Source organism: Marmota marmota, unplaced genomic scaffold, assembly GCF_001458135.2.
Source record: "Marmota marmota marmota unplaced genomic scaffold, marMar, whole genome shotgun sequence".
Taxonomy (NCBI): Eukaryota; Metazoa; Chordata; class Mammalia; order Rodentia; family Sciuridae; genus Marmota; species Marmota marmota.
In genome coordinates, this window is record NW_026000021.1 from 6,808,791 (window position 1) to 6,829,578 (window position 20,788).

The 20,788-nt window shown below is 36.1% G+C and overlaps 1 protein-coding gene across 11 annotated transcripts in view; it reads right to left on the reverse strand.

The window, feature by feature from the left end:
• Nckap5 (NCK associated protein 5) overlaps positions 1-20,788 on the reverse strand; it is a 953,350-nt gene that overhangs the window by 601,168 nt on the left and 331,394 nt on the right. For 9 of the 11 annotated variants that reach the window (XM_048810448.1, XM_048810447.1, XM_048810455.1 and 6 more), the window contains one exon: positions 6,809-6,882. In XM_048810448.1, the coding sequence (XP_048666405.1) occupies positions 6,809-6,882 (74 nt within the window). Of the gene's footprint in view, positions 1-6,808; positions 6,883-14,575; positions 14,587-20,788 lie in introns of those variants that run through there. The other 2 variants (XM_048810456.1, XM_048810460.1) reach the window with 2 other exon arrangements.

The following is a 20,788-nucleotide window of genomic DNA, read 5'->3' on the forward strand; positions in this document are numbered from 1 at the left end:
AATGAACATTAAGCTATTGAGAAGTATTTTGAAACCATCAGTAGGCCTACTCTGAACATGTCATGCAACCCAAGTTCTCAGTGCATGCAGTGAACTGACCTTTAAGAGAGGATATTTTCCCAGTTACATTAGAGGGCAATTTCACATCTCTGTAAGTTAATTTAGTGACTCACTCTCTCTCTCTCAAAAGTGGCTTATTTGATTAACTGTGAAGAATTCTGAACCTGAATTTTTCATCATCCTCAGTACAGTTACATCCTAAAAATCTTAAAAGCAATCCAAATTCAAATTATTCAACAATTGTGTTTTCATCTTCTCTCACTCCATCAATTCTCCTCCTACCAAGATTTGGATCAAAACACCACCTCCTCTGGGAGGCTTTCTTTGAACTTCAGTCAGAGTCTCCCAAAATGTGCTTTTATAGACCCCCATAGCAGCCGAAGTGCAGTAGCCTTGATTTAAACATGTGAATTTCTCTTGCATTCAAGATTTGGAGAGAAGTAGAAAGGATAAAACCCATGGGCTTATTAAGTCTATTTTACACATTTATTATTAAGTATAACTAAAACCTATGTTCTCTGATAGATTAATACACTTCTAAAGAAAGACAGGAAGACTTGATATGAAATAGAAAAATCATGGATATAAACTTAGTATAGATTTGCTCCCTGACCCTTTTTGTGTCTCCGTGGTCCAGAAAACTTGGGTTCAAACTCCAGGCACCCCATAAGCAAACAGATATGCATATCTCACAAGAGTAACCCAAATAAACTATAATATTTATTGATCCAAAGGTGCAAGACCAGACATGAAACCTGGAGATCTTCTGGTTCAAATCATCCAGATGCCTTTCTGGACTTAGTTCTACTAACCCCTTTTCACTGTAGAACAGCTGCTTAAAGAGAGTGATATTATATTATCAGAGGCTTCAGGGCCATGACAGAAGCCCAACACACCTTTGCTCCTCTAAAGCAGAACTTGTGGTCCATAGGAAGCATCCCTTGGTATACACTTAGCCCTTAGCCCTCCCTTCCACTACCAAGGGATGATATAACCACTGAAGTATGTGCCAACGCCCAATCTCCACAGCCTTGATTTATTCTCCTTTGTGCTGGGCAGAGGGCATGGCTTAGAGACCAGACTCATCCTGGCAGGGGGCTGGGACTGTCTGCATCTCTGAAACAACCCCTGGTGGGTAATTGGGGAATGACATTGATGGGTTCCCAGGGTGGCCCTGGGGCTTGTGCTTTGCCAAGAATACAGCCATGATTTAAAATTCAGCCCAGGGGTTGAGAGGCAGGGAAGATAATGTAAAGCTCAGTCTCCTTTGACCTCAGCAGAGAGAGACAGAGATGCAGAGTGAGTTGGCATAGCGTGACGTTTTGCTTTCAGAGCTTTTATTGCTATTACAGAGCCCTGAGTTCTCTTTGTTTGCTACACATTCTAACCCCCAGAGATAGCCTTTTTTTCTCTTGAAGGGATTTAAACAAATCATAGTTTTTATTTTATTCACTGTCCCCCATTAAGAATTCATGCAGAGCAATTTTACTTGTTGCCAATTAAGATCTCCCAGTGGAGGTCTCTGATTACAGCACAGGCAACCTGTTTAATACTTGGCATCTCCTTAGTCTACATAAATTAACCCCATGAGGATAGAAGCATGCTAATTCTTTAGAAGCCTGGATAACACCATCCTTGGATCCATGATTCACAGAAGGTAAATCTCTGGGAGACTCTGGGAGATGCTGAGCCTGATGCTACTCAGAGTGTATCTGCTTTTGTTTCTTACCTCTTATTTTACAATTTCCAGATAACACATTACCAATAATTTTGTTTTTCATCAGAAGTAGCCATGTGGACTCCCAGCAGGCAATTTTAATATCACTCTTTTATGTATAAACGAATGTGTATGTTGGCGGGTAAAAGTGATATTATTATCATTATTATTATTATTATTATTATTTGGTACCGGGGATTGAACTCAGGGATACTCGACCACTAAGCCACATGCCCAGCCTTATTTTGTATTTTATTTAGAGACAGGGTCTCACTGAGTTGCTTATTGCCTCGCTATGGCTGAGGCTGGCTCTTGAACTCGCCATATTCTTGCCTCACTCAGTCTTCCGAGCTGCTGGGATTATAGGCCTGTGTCTCCATGCCCTGCAAAAGTGAGATTCTTTTTATGCACTTCCCACCTTGGGAAGCAGGAGTTAAGTGCTTCAACAGGGAAAACAGTTTTTATTCTACAGTTTACAGATTCTTGGAGTTTAGTGTTGAGGCTTGTGTTACCCTTCTGGAAAGTGGTGAAAAACTTGGGACTAACATTTCTAAATATTGCCTTTTCCCCTTTGACTAACAAGTTAGAGTCCTTGCACTCTTAGGTGACTTTTCACCACATCACCCAGCACCGGACCTGTGAGGAAGGAGGGGGGGAAGCACAGGTCATATACATCTGGATATCAAGAATATAGATCACCATTTCCCAAGGCATGTTCCTGAAACCTTATCCACGGATAATATTTCAAAATAGGTAGTATTTGAGGACTTTTTAAAAAGTCAAAATTATATGTTGTATCTTGTTTGCATAAATATACATAGCATGTATTAACAATATTAATGGCTCTGAGATGTTCCCAATTTAAAAACTTAAAACCTTGTTTTATCTAGTATTTTTCAAATTTGGCCACAGCATACTTTCATCTTTCATCTTTTTTTTCTCAAAATATCTATCACACAGTGATCTAGTGTATTAGTGTTTCTTGGAATATGCTTAGGAAAACACTTACATAGATCACTTAGAGTGCTGGTTCTTTGTGAGGAGAGGAAACGATTTTGTCTTCTGGGGAATACTCAGAAAATTTCTGAAGGCATTTTTGGTTAAGTAGGGGATGTTACTGGCAGGTAGTGGGTAAAAGCTAGGGATGGTCCTAAACATCCTGCAATTCATGGGACAACCCATCTCCATGATGAAAAAGAATTATCTATCTTCGAATGCCAACAGTGCCTTGGTTGAGAGAACCTAATCCAGGTACAGCTGGATTACGGACTTAGGTGATCTAGAATCTCTGGGTTGGCAGCTAGCACTCTTCATTCACCAGATAGTCATGTGATTTTTGTCATGCAGATTTCCTTATTAACTTATAGGTTCCAATATGACTTATTAATATAGAATATTCATAATGAATATTCTAAAATGAATACATTGATATTTTCTGGGTACACTACTGGAAAGCTGTTAGGCATGTTTAGTAGTCATGTCTACTCTGTTCTTTGCAGTTTTCTATGATACATATATATTGTGTAGTATCAATTCACAATATTTAAGTATTATCAAAAACACACATTCTTATATGGTCAATAAATGCAACACACTCTTCTAGACTTTATGGTTCATATAATTTCAGCAATCAGTAATCTCAAATACTAGATATATTACTACTTTTCTTTTTAAAGATAAGGAACTCAGTCTCAGAGATGTTAATCAACTGCTAATTTGGATAGGCTGAGACAGAAATCCAAATCCCCAAAATCTCCAGGCCAGTCCTCTTTTCATTATTATGGTATGATGCTGAATCCATTTTTTCATACATAATTTTGCATGTGGCATGAAAGAGTAATTTTAATGCCATAAATATTCATGAATTTGATTTGTATTTCCCAACTGTCTGTGTTTATTCTAAACTCTTAATTTGAGGCTGCAAATGGATAAAGATTTTTATCAAATGTTAGGAGAAAGATATTCTCAGCAGTTTTTTTTCTTAACATAATCTTTCTTGTCAGTCACAGATATATTTAACCAAATCAGAAATAGCGACACATGATAGGAAAATCATCAAGTGCAAAGCAATCATTTCCTTTAAATATTAAGTTTCCATATCAGAGCAAATAAAGATGCAGGAAATGGTGATTGTGTTTAAACACCAGTGTATATGTTGTAATGATTTTTTTGTTTGTTTAAATCAAGCAGTGAGATGAAGAACAAATTACAAATTAAGTATAAATCTGGGTGGGTTTAGATTCAATTCTAGATTCTGACTTTATCCTTTTCATTAAATGAATTCTCAGAAGTTTACCTCTTCAGAAAAAATGTGTTGGTATAAAGAGTTGAGCTAAATGATTTCTCGTTGTTGGATATCTAAATTTAAACTCCACAAATTCCTTTGTACTTTGAAAACTCAGAGATAGATTATAGGTCTATTTCAGTAGAATACTAAATAGGACCCCAAATAACTTGAATGTGATAACAATGTTTTTATTATAGCAGATTGTTAAGCTATAAGATACCACTGAAATGTAAAGATTTGTAACCTCTCATGAAGACAAGGGAGCTTTGTAATGGTTATACCCAATCCTCTATCACTTTTTTCCAACTCTTATCATTCACTAAGCAGAAATAAGAGCATGTTTCATGTCCATCATGATTTTGATCAATCCTCAAAAGAGGCAGCCATAAAATAATGCTGACCATAGTTACTACTGGATGATCTAAATATATTCTGAACTCGTCTTTCAAGGTATGTAAATGGAAGTTCATCATTTAATATTAGCAGCAGTGACAAATAGCCCACTCCATGATAACCAAAATTCAAAAGCACAATAAAAATCAGAGGAGTCACACTGTTTATGGGAATATTTGTTTAACTTCAGGCAATCTAGTCATTCTTATGTACATGGTATGAGAATAACATACCATTTATGTTATTTTCATGATCCTCTGCACATCATGGATTCTACCCCAACACATGAATGATGCATTTACATAACTTAATCATAACTAGAAAGAATTTCCCGCACTGCTCCATGATATTCATATATTCTTCACCAAAAATAATTTGGCTACAGCTATAGTTATGATATTGTAATAATCATCTTAAACCCTGTTACTTTAAGTCAATCAAGTCAGGATCTGTTTGCAAAATATAATCAAATGTAATTTCATGATTCAGTAAATTGTATGTAAGTCTGCTATCATTGGTTTTCATTTTCTTTTCAATACTGCTATTTCCATTTTTTCCACTGGTAGCTATTCTGACTATTCAAATGTCATTATTGCCTTCTATTGTTATTCAAATGGAGTTGTTTTATTAGATCCTCCAACTCCACATAGAAGGCTTTGCTTCTTCAACAGTAATATTTCTGAAGGAAAATGGAAGTGAATGCACACAAAATTCTGAGTTCTTACTTTATGTTAGGCTAACTCCATGCCTGAAATAGGATTTTAATTTAATCATATCTGAGAAGGCCAAAAGGTTTTTATTAGCTACCTCAAGAAAACAGGAAAAATAGCCTTTTTCATGCAGGTTTTTATTTAGTTCAAAGAGCCCATGAAACCATTACTGTTCCACAATGATATATTTAAGAAACACTTCCTGACCAAATTAAACTCTAAATTTCTTTGATTAGATAGCAGTCATCATTTTTGTATATTCTTCTCTTGAAAGATAGGATAAATAAAATATTCTATACAAGTATTTGAAATATAGTATTAAATACCAGTTGCATATCAGTTTAAAAATATGCTTTCTAATAGATCCATGGAGAATATAATTAAAAAGGCACACAACCATAAATGCATAGTTGTAGATTTTATTAGGACACTGGATCACAAAAGAAAATTATCAAAACTAGGTTATGGTTCTCATAAACAAATCTAGCAAATATTGTATTAGTTAAATATAAAAATAACTGTCCCTGTTATTGGGGCAAACTTAACAACTGAACTTCTGTTGTATTCTACCAGCAGTTTTTCTATATATACAAAAAGAATATTTTCTATTACTATGATCAGAGATCTGTTCTCCAGTAGGTAAACCATGTGAACAGAATGAATTAAAATATATAGTGCTTTACTAGAACTACTTAGGAAAGATGAATGAAGAGGGAATAACCTACTTGGAGTTCAGTGGTGATGTAGTTGGATGAGGTTTGGTAAGAAAGTCTTGGGGTTATTATATACTTATCTACCATCTCAGTATACAGAGAAAGCTCTCCCCTTCAAGAGGTTAGAGGCTTGCTGACCCTTCGCCAGACTAAGGTAATTTCATGAAAAATTTCTAGTATCATGTGCAGCATCATATAATTAAGCATTAGCATATTTCAAAAATCAAGAGTTATAGAAGCTTAAAATAGGAAAATCAAATTTCATAATAGTACTCATAGACAACAAGACTCTAAAATAAGGTCCCTAAAGAGCTAAATAATGACACGTCAAACATCTTTGCCAGTGTATTCCCAAGAGATGTCATGGAATGTATACACAACTTGGGAATGTGACTCCTATTTTATTAATTTCTATTTCTGACATGGCTTCCTTACCTAGAGTCAGAACCCACCAAGTAAAACTAAAACTAAATATCAGAGAACTGCACAACTGTTCTCCCAAAATATTCCCCTTTAAGACGAAAAGAAGCAGAACTTTTAAGCAGACATTTTTTTTACCTTTCAGAGAAAATCTTTCAGTAGTTTAGTATCAGAGAATCTGTGTTCTATTTCCCACCACATTGTAAGTTTGCCATGCAGCCCTGGGAAATACCTTTAATTCCTTGACTTTGACAAGTTTCAGGATTCCCACCATCCTTCTTGCACGGTGCACATCTGACTCAAGGATGGCTTTTGGTGTTGTTTCTTTACTTTAACTAAAGAAATCACATTCTTTAAGTAGCCTCTGACTATCCTTATACACAAAGGTGCCTCTGGCACCAATTGGAAGAAAATTCCTTTTTCTAACTCCTGACCCATGGTCAATTTCAAAGCTATAGAGACAACTACCTGAACAAACAAGGAAGACAAGAACATGAATTCTACTCACCTCCAGAGACTTCTGTGTTGTTCCTCCAATTGAGTTAGCAGATGCTCAATGTATTTATTAGAGTCCATGTATTCCTGCATCAACAGAACAAGACAAAACCCCATTATAATAGTCAGATTCTAAGACTCTATCCCTATTGCTATAAGGAATATTTTCAACAAGATAAGCCCTTGGACCCTCATCAGTCTCAGAGTCTTTGATTCCATGATTTGTAAACATAGTCATTTGAAGATGAATACTATTTTCCCTTTATTATCATGTGATAATTTTAATAAAAAAATTTCTGTAGAAAATAAAGTTTTACTGAGTCATCCTAAAAACCCTTCTATTTGCCTAAAAAAGCCTTTATTTCATATTATGTACACTGGAGCCCATGTGATCTACCATATAAAAGTAAATGAGCCAATGTGTTGCTGTTAACCTTTAAAGAATATGAATAAAGTAGAAAATACAGGACTTAATTTTTCTGGTTTGATAATCATCATTTTTAGGTAAAATTCATTTTTAAACTACATAGGATGCTTCATATATGTATCCCATTCACTGTGCGTTCATGTACATGTACGGACAAGGCCACATTCTTTCATCTCCTTATAAATACAAGAAATAGAGTTTGTTTCTTTTCAGCCTTAGAAGATAAATCTTTGGCTTATAAGAAATTATAAAAGGTACAGTATATCTTATTCTATAGAAATGTGTATGTGAACTCACTTGTGTAAATCTAACCCTATTTTCAAGAAAAATGTCTGAAAATTAAGAATTTTTTTTTTTACATGAGAATCCTACAGGAAAATCCATAGGTTATTACAACTGATGTTTTAAGTTTGTGGCTTCTGAACTATGAGGTTCACATATAATAGAGGTCCAGTTGATAACTTGGAGCAAATACAATGTGTAAAACAGCTCATGATATTGTTTCATTCTGATTCTGCTACTTCTTCCCCTTTCTGTTTGGAGATCCTTCCCACAGGCCTCTGCTTCTACACAACAGCTACCTACAATGGACCAATGGGGGGACATTAATCTCCCTCAAAACCTACTGTTTCCTGGGATACAAAATAAACTGGTAGCTTTGATTAATATTGATATTTTTACTTCTGAAATACCTTTTTATACATAATCTATTATTCTATAGGAATATCAGTATAATAAGGGGGAAAAGGTGTTATGGGGAGATCTGATAGAATGGAAAAGGCCTAGTTTTGAATTTCTGATCCTGGTTCTAAAAGAACCTTTTCCTTTCTAAATAATCTCAGTATACTAAGTATAAAACATTTCAGTGCATACTAAATTATTGTCTAGGTTAAAAAAAAAAACTTACACTTCCAAGACATTATTATTTTGCTGCAGATAATTAGCTGAAGTGTTTTATGTCTAATAAATAAAAATTCATTTTCATGGAACTATTGAAGAGTTAGTTAAATAAAACTACTATTCAGCATGTTAGAACCAAAGCAGAAGTTCCAACATATATGGTTATGGTTTTATGTGTGCTAATCAAGGCCGAAACACGATTTAGAATGCTCAGCATTACCAATGACTAATTATTAAGTATTTTCAGTTGAAAAGATTATTAAGACATTTTTACCAAATGGAATCAAATTTCAAATTCATTTACCCATTTTTCATTCAACAATTTTCATCATTTATGATGTGCCAAGGGCTATTCTAAGTTCTATAGATACAGTACTAAGAGAGAAAAAAACACTCCCTGGAAGAGTGTGTACTTTTGAAAAGGGAGACAAGCAAATAAATGAACAGTTGATTTCAGATCAGGTACATGCTATGAGAGAAGTCAACAGATGATAAGGAATACTTGAAATGGGAGGAAAAGCTATTTCACGTGAAGTCACTTTTGGAAAACTGAGCACAAATAAGACTGTTATCAGCTAAGACTTGCTAGAGAAGGTTGAAACCATATAGGGAAAAGCCTCCTGAACATTGCAAACAAAGGATTCAGTATATTCAAAGATCTCAAACGTGCCATTTGAAGATCGGAAAAATCCCAGTGTGTGGCTAGGAATAGGAATACGAAGGGCAGAGTCCAAACAAAGTTGGAGTTAGGCAGAAACAAAATCATGCACAGTTTGAACTAAAACCAATGCATGTGTTGTTAATTCTGATTAGCTCAAGTCAGAGGTTGAATCTGAAAAACATAGTGATGACAAATATGTCCTTTGACTCAAAAGAGATTTAGGCTCAATCCTGGTTTGATCTTACTAGCTATATTCCCCTGGGAAAATTTGTTAAGCTTTCTAAATCTTAATTTCTTCATCTTTATCAGAGGGATAAATCAGACTTGAGCTATGAAGGTGTTATAAGGATAAAATTGTGTTAAATATATATCATCATGCCTGCCAAATAATATGCATAGCTTTTAGCAGGAATTTATTTATTTTGCACAATTTTATTGGTACATTACATTGTGTGCATGTAAAAATATGTAACAACAAATCCCGTCGATATGTACAACTATGCATAGCTTTTTACAAATAACTATACATCTCTTCTCAGAAGAGCAGTCACTTTACAAGATGAGGGTATTGTTTATTTTTCTTCTTTTACCAAACTTCAAGAATTTTAAGTGTACAGCTTCTCTGAAGAAGCTGCATCTGTATTAAAGATCCTGCAGACTGACCTTGGCTGACTAATAAAATTGCAACTATGGAAACAAGGAATGTTGTAGGTCAAGGGCCAAAATTATCCTTGGACTATCTCAGGCCTTTTAATAGCCATTCACCTTAACTTTTGTATGTGACTTAACATCTTGTGACTATTAGAGTAAAAAAAAAAAATCTCAGGATATATTCCTAAGCTTAGGAAGCCTGTATTGTACACCAGCCTTAGAGCAAAGAATGCTGTAGGTAACATCTGAAAGCCATGGGACAGATGGCCCCCACTTTGCTACAGTTCACCTACCTGCTGCCCTACTAATGTATTTGGTGAATGTTCTGGTTTATGTTTTTCTTTTGTTTTGTGACTATAAAAACTCATGTATCCTCTTCTACTGTTCAAAATGGCACTTTGGGTAACTTGAATACACGTTCCTGCTTGTATTTGACTCAGAGTAAACTATTTTCTTACTTCCTGAGAAACGCAGTTACTCTTTCACATCAAGTTGACTAATCCTTCTTCCATTACTAATTTATATGGCGCTAAGTTCATATGTGTACCATTTGGTTGGTGAAAACTAAGCCTCCTATAATCTAGAAAAGAAAACTCATCTACAATCTTCCTGGTGTCATTGTACAGTATTTGCAACACATTATCTATAAAAACTTTCATAGATAATGTTTCCCAAGTCTTGTTTTGCCTTGTTATGTCAAATAATACAGATTTCCGATCATTAAATGTAGTTGTCACCGGATTGCATTCTAAAAGCTATTTCAAATAACAATATAAGCTGATTCTGTTTAAACTGGCTTTATCCAGTTTTTCATAAAAATAACTATGAAGACAAATCTTAAAAACACTTAATAATGGGAAAGTAAGATTATGGATTCTCCATTCCCCATTGCAGTTTTCTTTTCATCTATAGCACTCCTATTTCTAACACCTAGTATAGTTTACCTGTTTAAATATTTGGGTATAGCTTATTACCTGCCCCTCCTACCCACCTACACACATAAGGCTAACAGATATGAAAAGGGGAAAAAAGATGATGTTCACGTGTACTTTTTGCTACGTGAAACCATTCCTCCCCCACCTAAAAGAATTTAGGATTTCCCCTGATACGTTTACTATTTCTGGTCCCTGAATTATAAAAGTTAGATAACTCATGAGAAATCCTTTTCATTCTATAAGATTATGACAGGAGTACTCCCAGTGGGAATTTTGTCCATCTATTTGGAGATTAACTCCAAGAAAAATAATGGTGGGGTGGCACTAGGGCAGGCAATGGTGTACCCTGGGGCTCTAGTCACACTAAGTAAAATGCTTAGGGCTCAGTGGCTACTATTAGAACTTTGGTACCAAGTACCTACTGAAGAATAGACTCCAACATTCCAGAATATCAAAAGCACAGGGAGGTAAGAGTGCTGGACCAATCATTTCAGAACAAATAGAAAAGTCACAACACAGAACCATGAAAACTAACAAAGGACAAGAGAAAGATCATCACTCTCAGTCACAAGAAAGGGTGTGAGTCAGACAACCATTGACAAGAAAATATAAAAGTTTTTTTTTTGTTGTTGTTTTAGAAAGACCCTTCACATGTTTATTAGTGTCTAGAAAGACATGGTCTCTCTGACATGTGCAGAAAGTTTTAAAAAATACCGAGATGGGCAGAATCAGATTTAAGATTACTGGAATGAGCAGCAAAGATAACAAAATGAAACAAAATTTAGAGGGAGCAGGGTGGGCTAAGAATTAAGGAAACAAACTGTGGTAACATAATTGAAATCTGCTTCTTATTTTTATTATGAGATGACTCTCCCCACCACAAAGTGATGCTTTAGACACGTATAGGCAATGGGTTTTGGCTTATTGATACTGAAATTTTCACTTTGAATAAAGTCTACTTCCCAGTATCTCATTTGGAAACAAATCAAACTCCCAACCAAGACCAGATCAAGTACATATTCACTAACCTTCCATTACTAATTTCTATGCAATAAGTTAGCATGTGCATAACTCAGTCAGTGAAAATTAAGTCTCCTATAATCTAGAAATTTTAAAAAATGATCTACATTTTTTTCTATTGTCATTATATATTATTTGCAACATATCATCGATGAAAAATGTCAGTTTCCCAAGGCTTGCTTTGCCTAACTCTCTCTCTCTCTCAGAGCACAAACTTTATTAATGTTACTGTTACTAACTTGAGGAATATATTTTTCTATTGACTTTCCTGAAAATTACAAAACTCTCATTAGATAGGAATAGGAGAGTCAACAATGATGACACACAATTCTGTGCAAAATAAACATTATACTACTAAATCAAGAAATAAAGGATAAAGATGAAAATGAATAGAGATGACCAATGAAAGAGCAGAAAATACAGGCTTGCTTAACAATCACACCTTTTGAGTATTTAGTAAAATTTATAATGTAAACAGATAATTAACAAACATTTTAGGATAGAAAACAAAGGGCTCATTTATGTGCATAAATAAGGCTCATCAGAATCTCAGTAGAGTTAATGGAGGACAGTCCACACATCCACTGGCATGAGAGCTCTCTAAAACTGTGAGGGAAAAAATTAAAAACAAGGCTGCAAACATCCTAAGAGGTTTCTAAGCAAGGATTAAGAAGAGTTGGCTCAATAGCTCCTGGCCAACCCTAATACCCATTGAAGTTAACTATACAGAGAAACTCAAAATATTATTTTAAAACAAGTAGCTTCTATATAAAAAAAAAAGAGGGACATTCTTAGGTATTCATGAACTCAGAAAGTACAGAACCTGCTTCTTTAATTAAACATTTAGAGATAAACATGCATATTTTAAAGGTATCTGGGTGCATATCAAATACCTAAGTGACGAATAAAAAACACATACCAGATATGTGTGTGTTTATGCACACATCCAATATCTGATCAATGAATTGATATGGGATTCACAATATAAAGGGAAGGGTTGAAAGTAGTTAAGCCATTGTTTAATAGATTATAAAATTAAACATAAGTATCTCAGAAGATATAGAATCCACATCTTTGTCTGTGATGGGAAGAGGGAGGATCAGAGCAGGGAAAGAGAAGTTTCTTCATACATAGGGACAAAAATTGTTTTGTACTTGGTAACAAAAAAAGAGAAAGTACAAAGATGTGCTTTGGCTACATTTGCACAATTGGGGAAAGCAATTTGGTTTTGCATTTTGTGAATTTAAAATGTATATGTACCTTTGATCTAGAGGTTTAGGTCTAAAAAAAATTCTGAGGAAATAATCAGATAAAGGAAATGATGTTCAAAATATATGTGAAATTTGAAAAACCTGGGTGTATCTGTTTCTAAAATGATTAAAATAAAGCATGCTTCATTAAGAATTAGAATTCTTTAATAACTAGCAATATATAAAGCAAAACATTCAATAAAATATGAAATGGAAGTTGAAGGTAAAACTACATATACATGTTATCACAATTCAGGAAATGTATATAAAGGTTTTAAAAAGCACACTGTGTATTGTAGTATAAATTAAATTTTCTTCTGTATGCTTCTATTTCTATAATTTTAAAATTCTATATGTGCACTATAAACATTTTTTAGATGATGAATGCTATTTGGAGAAATACACCTCCAGAAATAATGTTCACAAACATTTGATTATAATTAAATTGTAGAAAGCTGGATTTACAATATGACAATAAAGCAATTTCCTTTATATTATTCTACAGCTAAGCTGGTATTTGAAACAATGAACCTCTTTCTTCTTGCCCTTGTCCATGTTCTGATAAAAAAACATTCCACTAAAGCTGGGATTAAGGAGGCGAGGAACATCAAGTTATACCAAGGCACATTTATATGTTTTAATTTTTTTTTTATAAAAGGTACAGCATTAAAGAGACATCTATTTGTTCCTTGACTAGAAATTCTGAAAATTAGAATCATTTTAAAAATACATTTCAGAAAGTTTGCCTTTCATTTCTCTTTATGCAAGGGTTTCAGGGCAATCAATATGAAACATTTAAAGTGATTAGAGGTTTATAGATACACTGAAAACTGCATGTAAGTGCAGCATTTAAAGTGAACCTCCTGTTGTCTAAAACAGGTCACTTCTGAGAGAGGCTCATTAAAAATGAATCCCAATGAGGCAAAATTCTGAGGTGTCATTCATTGGAAGGGCAATTTGAAATACAATAGTCTATCAAACCTTATAGATATCCAAAATCCCTCCAAATAATCCTCATATTATAATCAGCATAATTTATGGCAAGCTTGTGAAATTCTGAAAGCAATCTTATGACTACTAATGGAGAATTCCCAATTCACCTTTCGGCAAAGAAGCAACAAGGAGGCCAGCTGTTCAAACCAACAGAAACATCATTAGATACAGGAATTTCCACAATTAGGAAATGACTAACTACCATAACAAGTGATGCTGCCCTCGAAAAATTATTTTGTCATCTTAATGAAAAGGTACATCTGCGCGGCAAACACAAAAAAAGAAGAACATACCCACACTGGGAATTACACAGGCAAGGTAATAAATAGAAAGGTGTCTCAATCTTAACCAGCATCTGTGCCAACATAAATTCATCCAAGCAGGCAACACTGCTTGTTAAACACCACAAACAAATCAATTCATGAGCCCTGGTTTTAACAGATTAATTCCACTGCCATTCTTTCGCCATTAGCCATCTTTAATTCTTCTTCCCTATTCAAGCAACTATAACCTTGCTTCCACTGGAGACCTTTAGGTGCAACTTCTCTATGAGAACTACTAATGGCCTCCACAAAGTGGAATCTCATGATTTTGCTTGGTTTTTATCTTATGAGTAGTTCCTGCTGCCCTTGACATTTTAAATTCTATTCTTGTCATCTTGGTATTCCCTGAAAGTGTCTCCTACCGCTATGAGATCTGAGTCTTCTTCATTCCTTGTGGCCCTGCATCAGGAGTGAGGTTCCATTCTAGGTTATCTTTCACTTTCTTATGGAAAACTCCATTGTCCACCAGAATTTCACTTATCACCCAAATATATGTCTCTGTGCTAGGTCACCCTCTCAAGGTGAAAACCTGTGTGTCTAGCTTTGCTAAACATGTCCCTGTGGATATGCCAAAACATTCTGCAAAGAGTATCTTCCTTCATTTGTGGGTACTTCAACACCTATCATAGCACTTGAAACATCACAGCTCTCAAAGTTGTGTTAAATAAATGAACAAGTAAAATGACTAGCTGGACACCATCACACTCAAAATACAGGAGAATGAGATTATGTTTCTATGAGTCTTGTCCTTTAGAACTTTTTAATTGTGGTTATAATGATCATAAAGAAATTATGCAGTCATAAAGATATAAGAAGGCAGTGTTTATCTATCTAGTCTCATACATCACTCGAGAAAACAATTCTGATACCAGATGTGTGGGAATTTTCCCCTATATATCAACCAAACAATCCTCCAGCAGATACCAGCTGAGTATCCTGTAATTTGATTCAATTCTGACACAGTCTACCTCAAGATAGCATCAGATCCTACAAGTCGAGGGCTCAGTTTCACAGACTGTCCCCAACATCAGATGTCAATCACAAGTAATGGCTTCCACCCAAACTTTTGTCTGGACACCTATATAAATCCAGGTTCCCACTACGCATTTTAGGTCCAATTAAATTGATTTAGCTGCTCACAAAACTCAGGGAAGCCCTTTACTTATGTTCATCTAATATGAATGACACCCCAAAGGATAGAAATGAACAGCCAGATGAAGAGAAGCATAGGGTGAGGTATGAGAGGATCTTTCATACATATCTTTTCCTGGCATGCTACCCCCCCCCAGGAACTATCACATATTGGGATGCTGGGAACTGCCCAGACCTGGTTCTTTCCAGTTTTTAATGGAAGACTTGTTATGCAGGCATACTTGGTTACCTTATCTGCCATGGGTATGAACACAACTTTTTTTTTTTTTTTGAAGGGGATTGAACCCGGAGGCACTCTACCACTGAACCACACTCCTACACCCTTTTTTAAAAATATTTTTTTTTAGTTGCCAATGGACCTTTATTTTATTTATTGATATGTGGTGCTGAGAATTGAACCCAGTGTCTCACACATGCTAGGTAAGTGCTCTGCCACTGAGCCACAACCCCAGTCCATTATTTGTTGATTTATTTTTATATTAAGACAATGTCTCACTGAGTTGCTAAGCTGCTGAGACTGGCCTTGAACTTGTGATCCTCCTGCCTCAGCCTCCAGAGTTGCTGGAATTACAGGCATGCATCACCATGCCCGGCTTCAACTCAATTTTAATCCCTCTCCTTACCCTTGAGATTGTGGGGCCAGGCTGAAGGTTCTAGCCTTCTAATCCCGTGGCTGTTTCTTCCTGCAACCAGCTCCATCCTGAGCCTGCTGAGAGCGTTTTATTAGAATAAGATGTACCTTACCACCCTAGAAACGCCAAGAGATTCAGGAGCTCTGTGCTAACACCAGAAGTCAAAGACAAAATATCAGGACAAAAAATTTTTACTTCAAATTTTTAAGACATGTTTGCCAGGAATGGGGGGACAATAGCCAAATATATAGGTCCTACTTTATTATACTATCACAACAGTTCCTAAAATTACTATGTACTAACTTCCATCTATTAATACAAACCCAGAATGGCACCCAAAAACAAGCTATTGACAATTCCATAAAACAACAAAAATGTGCTTTTTCAATATTTTAATCCTGAAGATTTATATTCATTGTTCATTCATAGCAGAGCCATCGGGGTCTATCAAAAATTTAAAACCATGAAAATCATCACAACCCAAACTTGCTATCAAATGGAGTAGCAACTGATAGAATAATGACTAGCAGATCCCACAGAGTGACAACAAATCTCCGTAGACTTTCATAGATGAAAATTTTATCAATATGAATTACCAGTAACTGAATATAGACCTATATGTGTCCATTGAAAAGCTATATTGCCGACTATTTGGCATCAAGAAGCCTATTACTGCAAATCAAACTATAGACACATCCTAGCAAGTTTTAATTGTGAAACACATTTTAATTTGTTGAGCACTGCATATCTGTCCCTTGTATTTTCCCTTCTTCTTCTTCTTCTTTTTTTTTCTTTTTTGGTGGAGGTGGTTACCAGAGATTGAACTCAGGATCACTCAGCCACTGATTCACATCCCCAGCCCTATTTTGTATTTTGAGATAGGATCTCACTGAGTTGCTTATGCCTCATTGTTGCTGAAGCTGGCTTTAAACTCTCTATCCTCCTGTCTCAGCCTCCAGGCCACTGGAATTATAGGCGTACATCACTGTGCCCAGCTCCTTTATTTATTTGAAATTCATTTTGCATCATTCACCAGTTAGATACATGGTTCCCAAGCTAAAGATGTTTCCCGCCTCCTGTTCTGCAAGGGATGAACATGTGATTGAAATCAAGTCAATGGGATGTGAGAAGAAATGGTATGTGCAACATCCAGGGAATCTCCAAACTAAAGACAAGGGGCACACCTATTTTACACTCTTCTCTGACACCTGGCCAGGTGATGACAACCTTTGGCCCAGAGGCATCACCTGCACATCGAGGATGCAGGTGATTATTCTTAGGACACCTGTTCACTAATCTTTCAGTCTCCCTTTAGCTTTTCACATAAAAAAGAAATGGATTCTTATTCTATTTAAAAACACCATATTTTGGGAAGCTTAGTCTATGTTGTGAGTGATAAAATAAGGGTTCACCAATTCTTTTGAAAAGATGACAAGCAGTGAAATACTGGGGAATTTAACATCTCGATATTACTTTATTGATTAACTGTAGAATTGTGTTGTTACAGTTTTCCAAAGTGCTTCCACATCCATCCCCATTAGATCCTTATAATGTCTTTGAGTCAAGGTCAACATTTCAATGTAGAAAAGTAATGTTCAGATTACAGGTTAGTAATTTGTTAAGGGTCAGATGGTAACAGCCTTAAGAAATAGTCTTATTGCTCAGTTCAGCATATTTTACACTGTGTCTCCAAATTATCCTCTCACAGCTAACTGAAAGTGGATTTTTAAGTGCATCCTTCAAAGTGGATTCTATATTGGTGAGATGGAGACCAATGGTAGAATGACTCCCACCACCACAGCCCTCCTCACCCATTTGGCTCATTAACACAGACTGTTGGTCGCCAATCCCACCCAAATCCAGTGGGTGTAGGATGCAGCCTAAGAATGTGCCTCTCTAACAAGTTCTCTGGTGATTGGGGGAATACTTAACTATATGCAAAACCATAATACAAAGCCAACAAATGAACTTTCAGATTCATAGCGGTTGTACATCTAAATTTGTTTTTGGTTCCACCTGGATTTCTGTGCCTACTAAAAGGTACGGGTAGAAAATAAGTTGTATTCTCACATTCTGTGCTCTGATAAATAATATGAATTTATACAAGTTAGCACTTTTTAATTAGATTTGACAAAGGTGCTTTACTTTTATTTACTTTTTTTGAGTAAAAGATCAAGAGAATTATGGTTTTTAAGTTAAAAAAGTGATCATTGTATTTCTAAGAAGCCCATATTATTTTTTAAATATTATTTTTACAGCAGTGTTGGAGATAAATACATATTAGCCAAATGAAGGACTTAATTTAAGTCAAAAAGGAAACAAAGCTGCACTTATGTGAGTTGCAGGATTTTTTTTCTCCCAAGGTAGAAATGAAAACTAATTCAATGTGTCCACAATTCAGTTACACAATTCAGTAACATGTTATTTGTCAGCGTAACAGAAGATGGGACATACACAGAAGATACCATAAAAATATAAATGACAAGTTAGCCAACTTATCATTTCAACCTCTCTTCTTGCATTGATGGAGGCCTACTGTCTCAATTACAACCCCAGCTATTCTATGTGGAATAAATTTGGCTTTGGAAAGCCATGGACTATAACTCAATTCAAATGACATCAAAACACTGCAGGAATTAACCAATGTGCCCACTGCATTAATGTTCTGTACTTTTGCACCTTTCTTTTCACCCAACTACTGGATCACAAAAGAGCATTTCACTCACTACAGTACCTCATGGTCTCCTGAGTCTATTATTATCAATGCCCTTCAAAATCTGGCCAGTGATGTTCTGATTTTATCTATTACTTCACAAAGCTATACTGGGACCCAGAGAAGACAGGCTCCTTGCTTTTTCTGGAGAGCTGCAATATAAATTCTTTGCTGTGCTAGCACCTAGCACAGGGTCTACAAATAATAGGTGTCAGGGGGTAAAAATCAGCAGTGTTACCCACTATTAGAGTCTGAAATCATTTCTAGAGGTTAGTGCACTTGAACTGGCTTATAGCATCGCCCTGGGAGGACAACACTTGCTTGCTTCCACTAATGGTTCCCATTGGTTCCACTGAATCAACCTGGAGGGCTGATTAACACAGACTATTGGGCCCCAGCCCCAGGGTTTGATTCAGTGGGTATGTGTGGGATGAAACCAAAGAATGTGCATCTTTAACAAGCTCCCAGGCAATTCTGATGCTGCTGATCTGGGAACCACTCTGCCAATCACTGGCTTATAGTACCAGGGATTTGTTTATTTGTTAGCCCTATTGCCATCCACTGTTCTCTTGAAATATTAACAATAACAATATAAATATGGCCAAATCCAAGTATTCTACAAATACATGGATTATGTTCAGACACTCTTCCAAATCTGGGGAGTACAGTCAGTATACAGAGGTCCCTACCCTCCTAGAGGTTACATTTTTATGGATGAGAGACAGTAAAAAAAAAAAAGTAGAGGAAAGGATTATATGGAATAACTAACTAGAGAAGAGTAAAAGGAACAGATGAAGTAGAGGAGTGTATGTGTGTGGGGGAAGAATGCTGGAGGAAGGCACAGTAAAGAGACTTTGGAAAAACACCTGAAGAAAATAAGGGAACTATACCAGGTGACAAACTTTGGAGGTTCATTCTAGGCAGAACAAGTACAAAAGTTTTTGAGGACTTCAGAGAGAGCACGGAGGCCAGTGGCTACAGTGTAGAGATGCAGTGGAGGAAAGAAAGAGATAATAATAGCCTCAAAGTTCTGGTAAAAACTGTGTCATTTGTTCCCAGTGAACTAGAGAACAAATGTAGTGAGACTTGAGTGAGGCATTAAAACAATCTCCCATAAATCTCAAAAGGATCCTTCTGGCTGCTGTGAACCACAGGGGTGAGGGGCAGGAGCAGATGCAAGGAGACTAGCTGGAGGCTAGTAGAATAGATGACTATTACTTCAATTGAAGTCATCACAGGGAGAATCATGCTAAGTTGTTCAGTTCAAGATGTGTTTGGAAGATGGAAGTGTTAACTTGATGGATCGAATGTGGGCTATGAAGAAAACAGAATCAAAGACACATTTGGTTTTTGACCTAAGCAACTGGACTCTAACATTTACTGACAAATCACTATGGAAGGAATATGTTTGTGCAAGGGGTTTTGAATAACTGTTCTCCTCTAGACAGTTAAGTTTGAGATGCCTGTGGCATATGTGTGCGTAGATGCTGAGAAAACTGTTAGTGTTCAGGAATTTGGGATTCTAATATGTACGGTTAGCACATAGAGCCATGACACTGAAGGAGGTTACCTAGGAAGAAGCCATACTAAAGAGAACAGAATCCAGCATTTAGGGGTTGGAAAAATCAGCTGGTCAATGAAGGAGAGGTCAGTGGGGGAGGAACAGAAGAGCCAAGTGATGCAGGAAAGAGTGTTCTAAGAAGAAAAGGGTACCCAACACAGTCAATGGTCAAATAAGTCAGGTCCCCAAGTTGACCAAATTTGCCAACATGGACTTACTAGTGAACTGAAAGACAGATTTAGTAGAGGAAGCATTGTAGGTATCTCACTATGGAGGGTGGGTGGGGAAAGAATAAAGAGAAATCTGATGCTAGGGTAGAAAGAATAAAGCTTTCCAGAAAATACCATACGTTTCTTAAAGATCAGTGTGCCTGAGAGACTCTGAAGAAGTTTGAGTTCCAGGTCCCACCCTTGAGTTTCAATAAGTCTAGGAATAACCTGGGGTCTGGAGATACAATTTTAACAAAAGTTGGAATAAGATGTTGCCAATTCTCCCTGGTGTCTCTTTGGGGCATGGTGTCCCAAATGGAGGTTTGGTACACTTTGGAGAACGTAAGGAAACCAAACAAACCAACAATCGACCAAACCTTCCCTGAAATACCTACAATACTTTTTCTACCAAGGAAAAGTCAGGGCCCTGTATTCTCTGAACATTCACATGTCATCAGGAAAGGAGACAGTAAACACAAAGATGTTTAGAAAAGAAGCTGGTTCTGTCCCTGTGGGATCCACAAAACTCTTCTAGGAGCATATAAACTGCCTATCCCAGGAAGGGC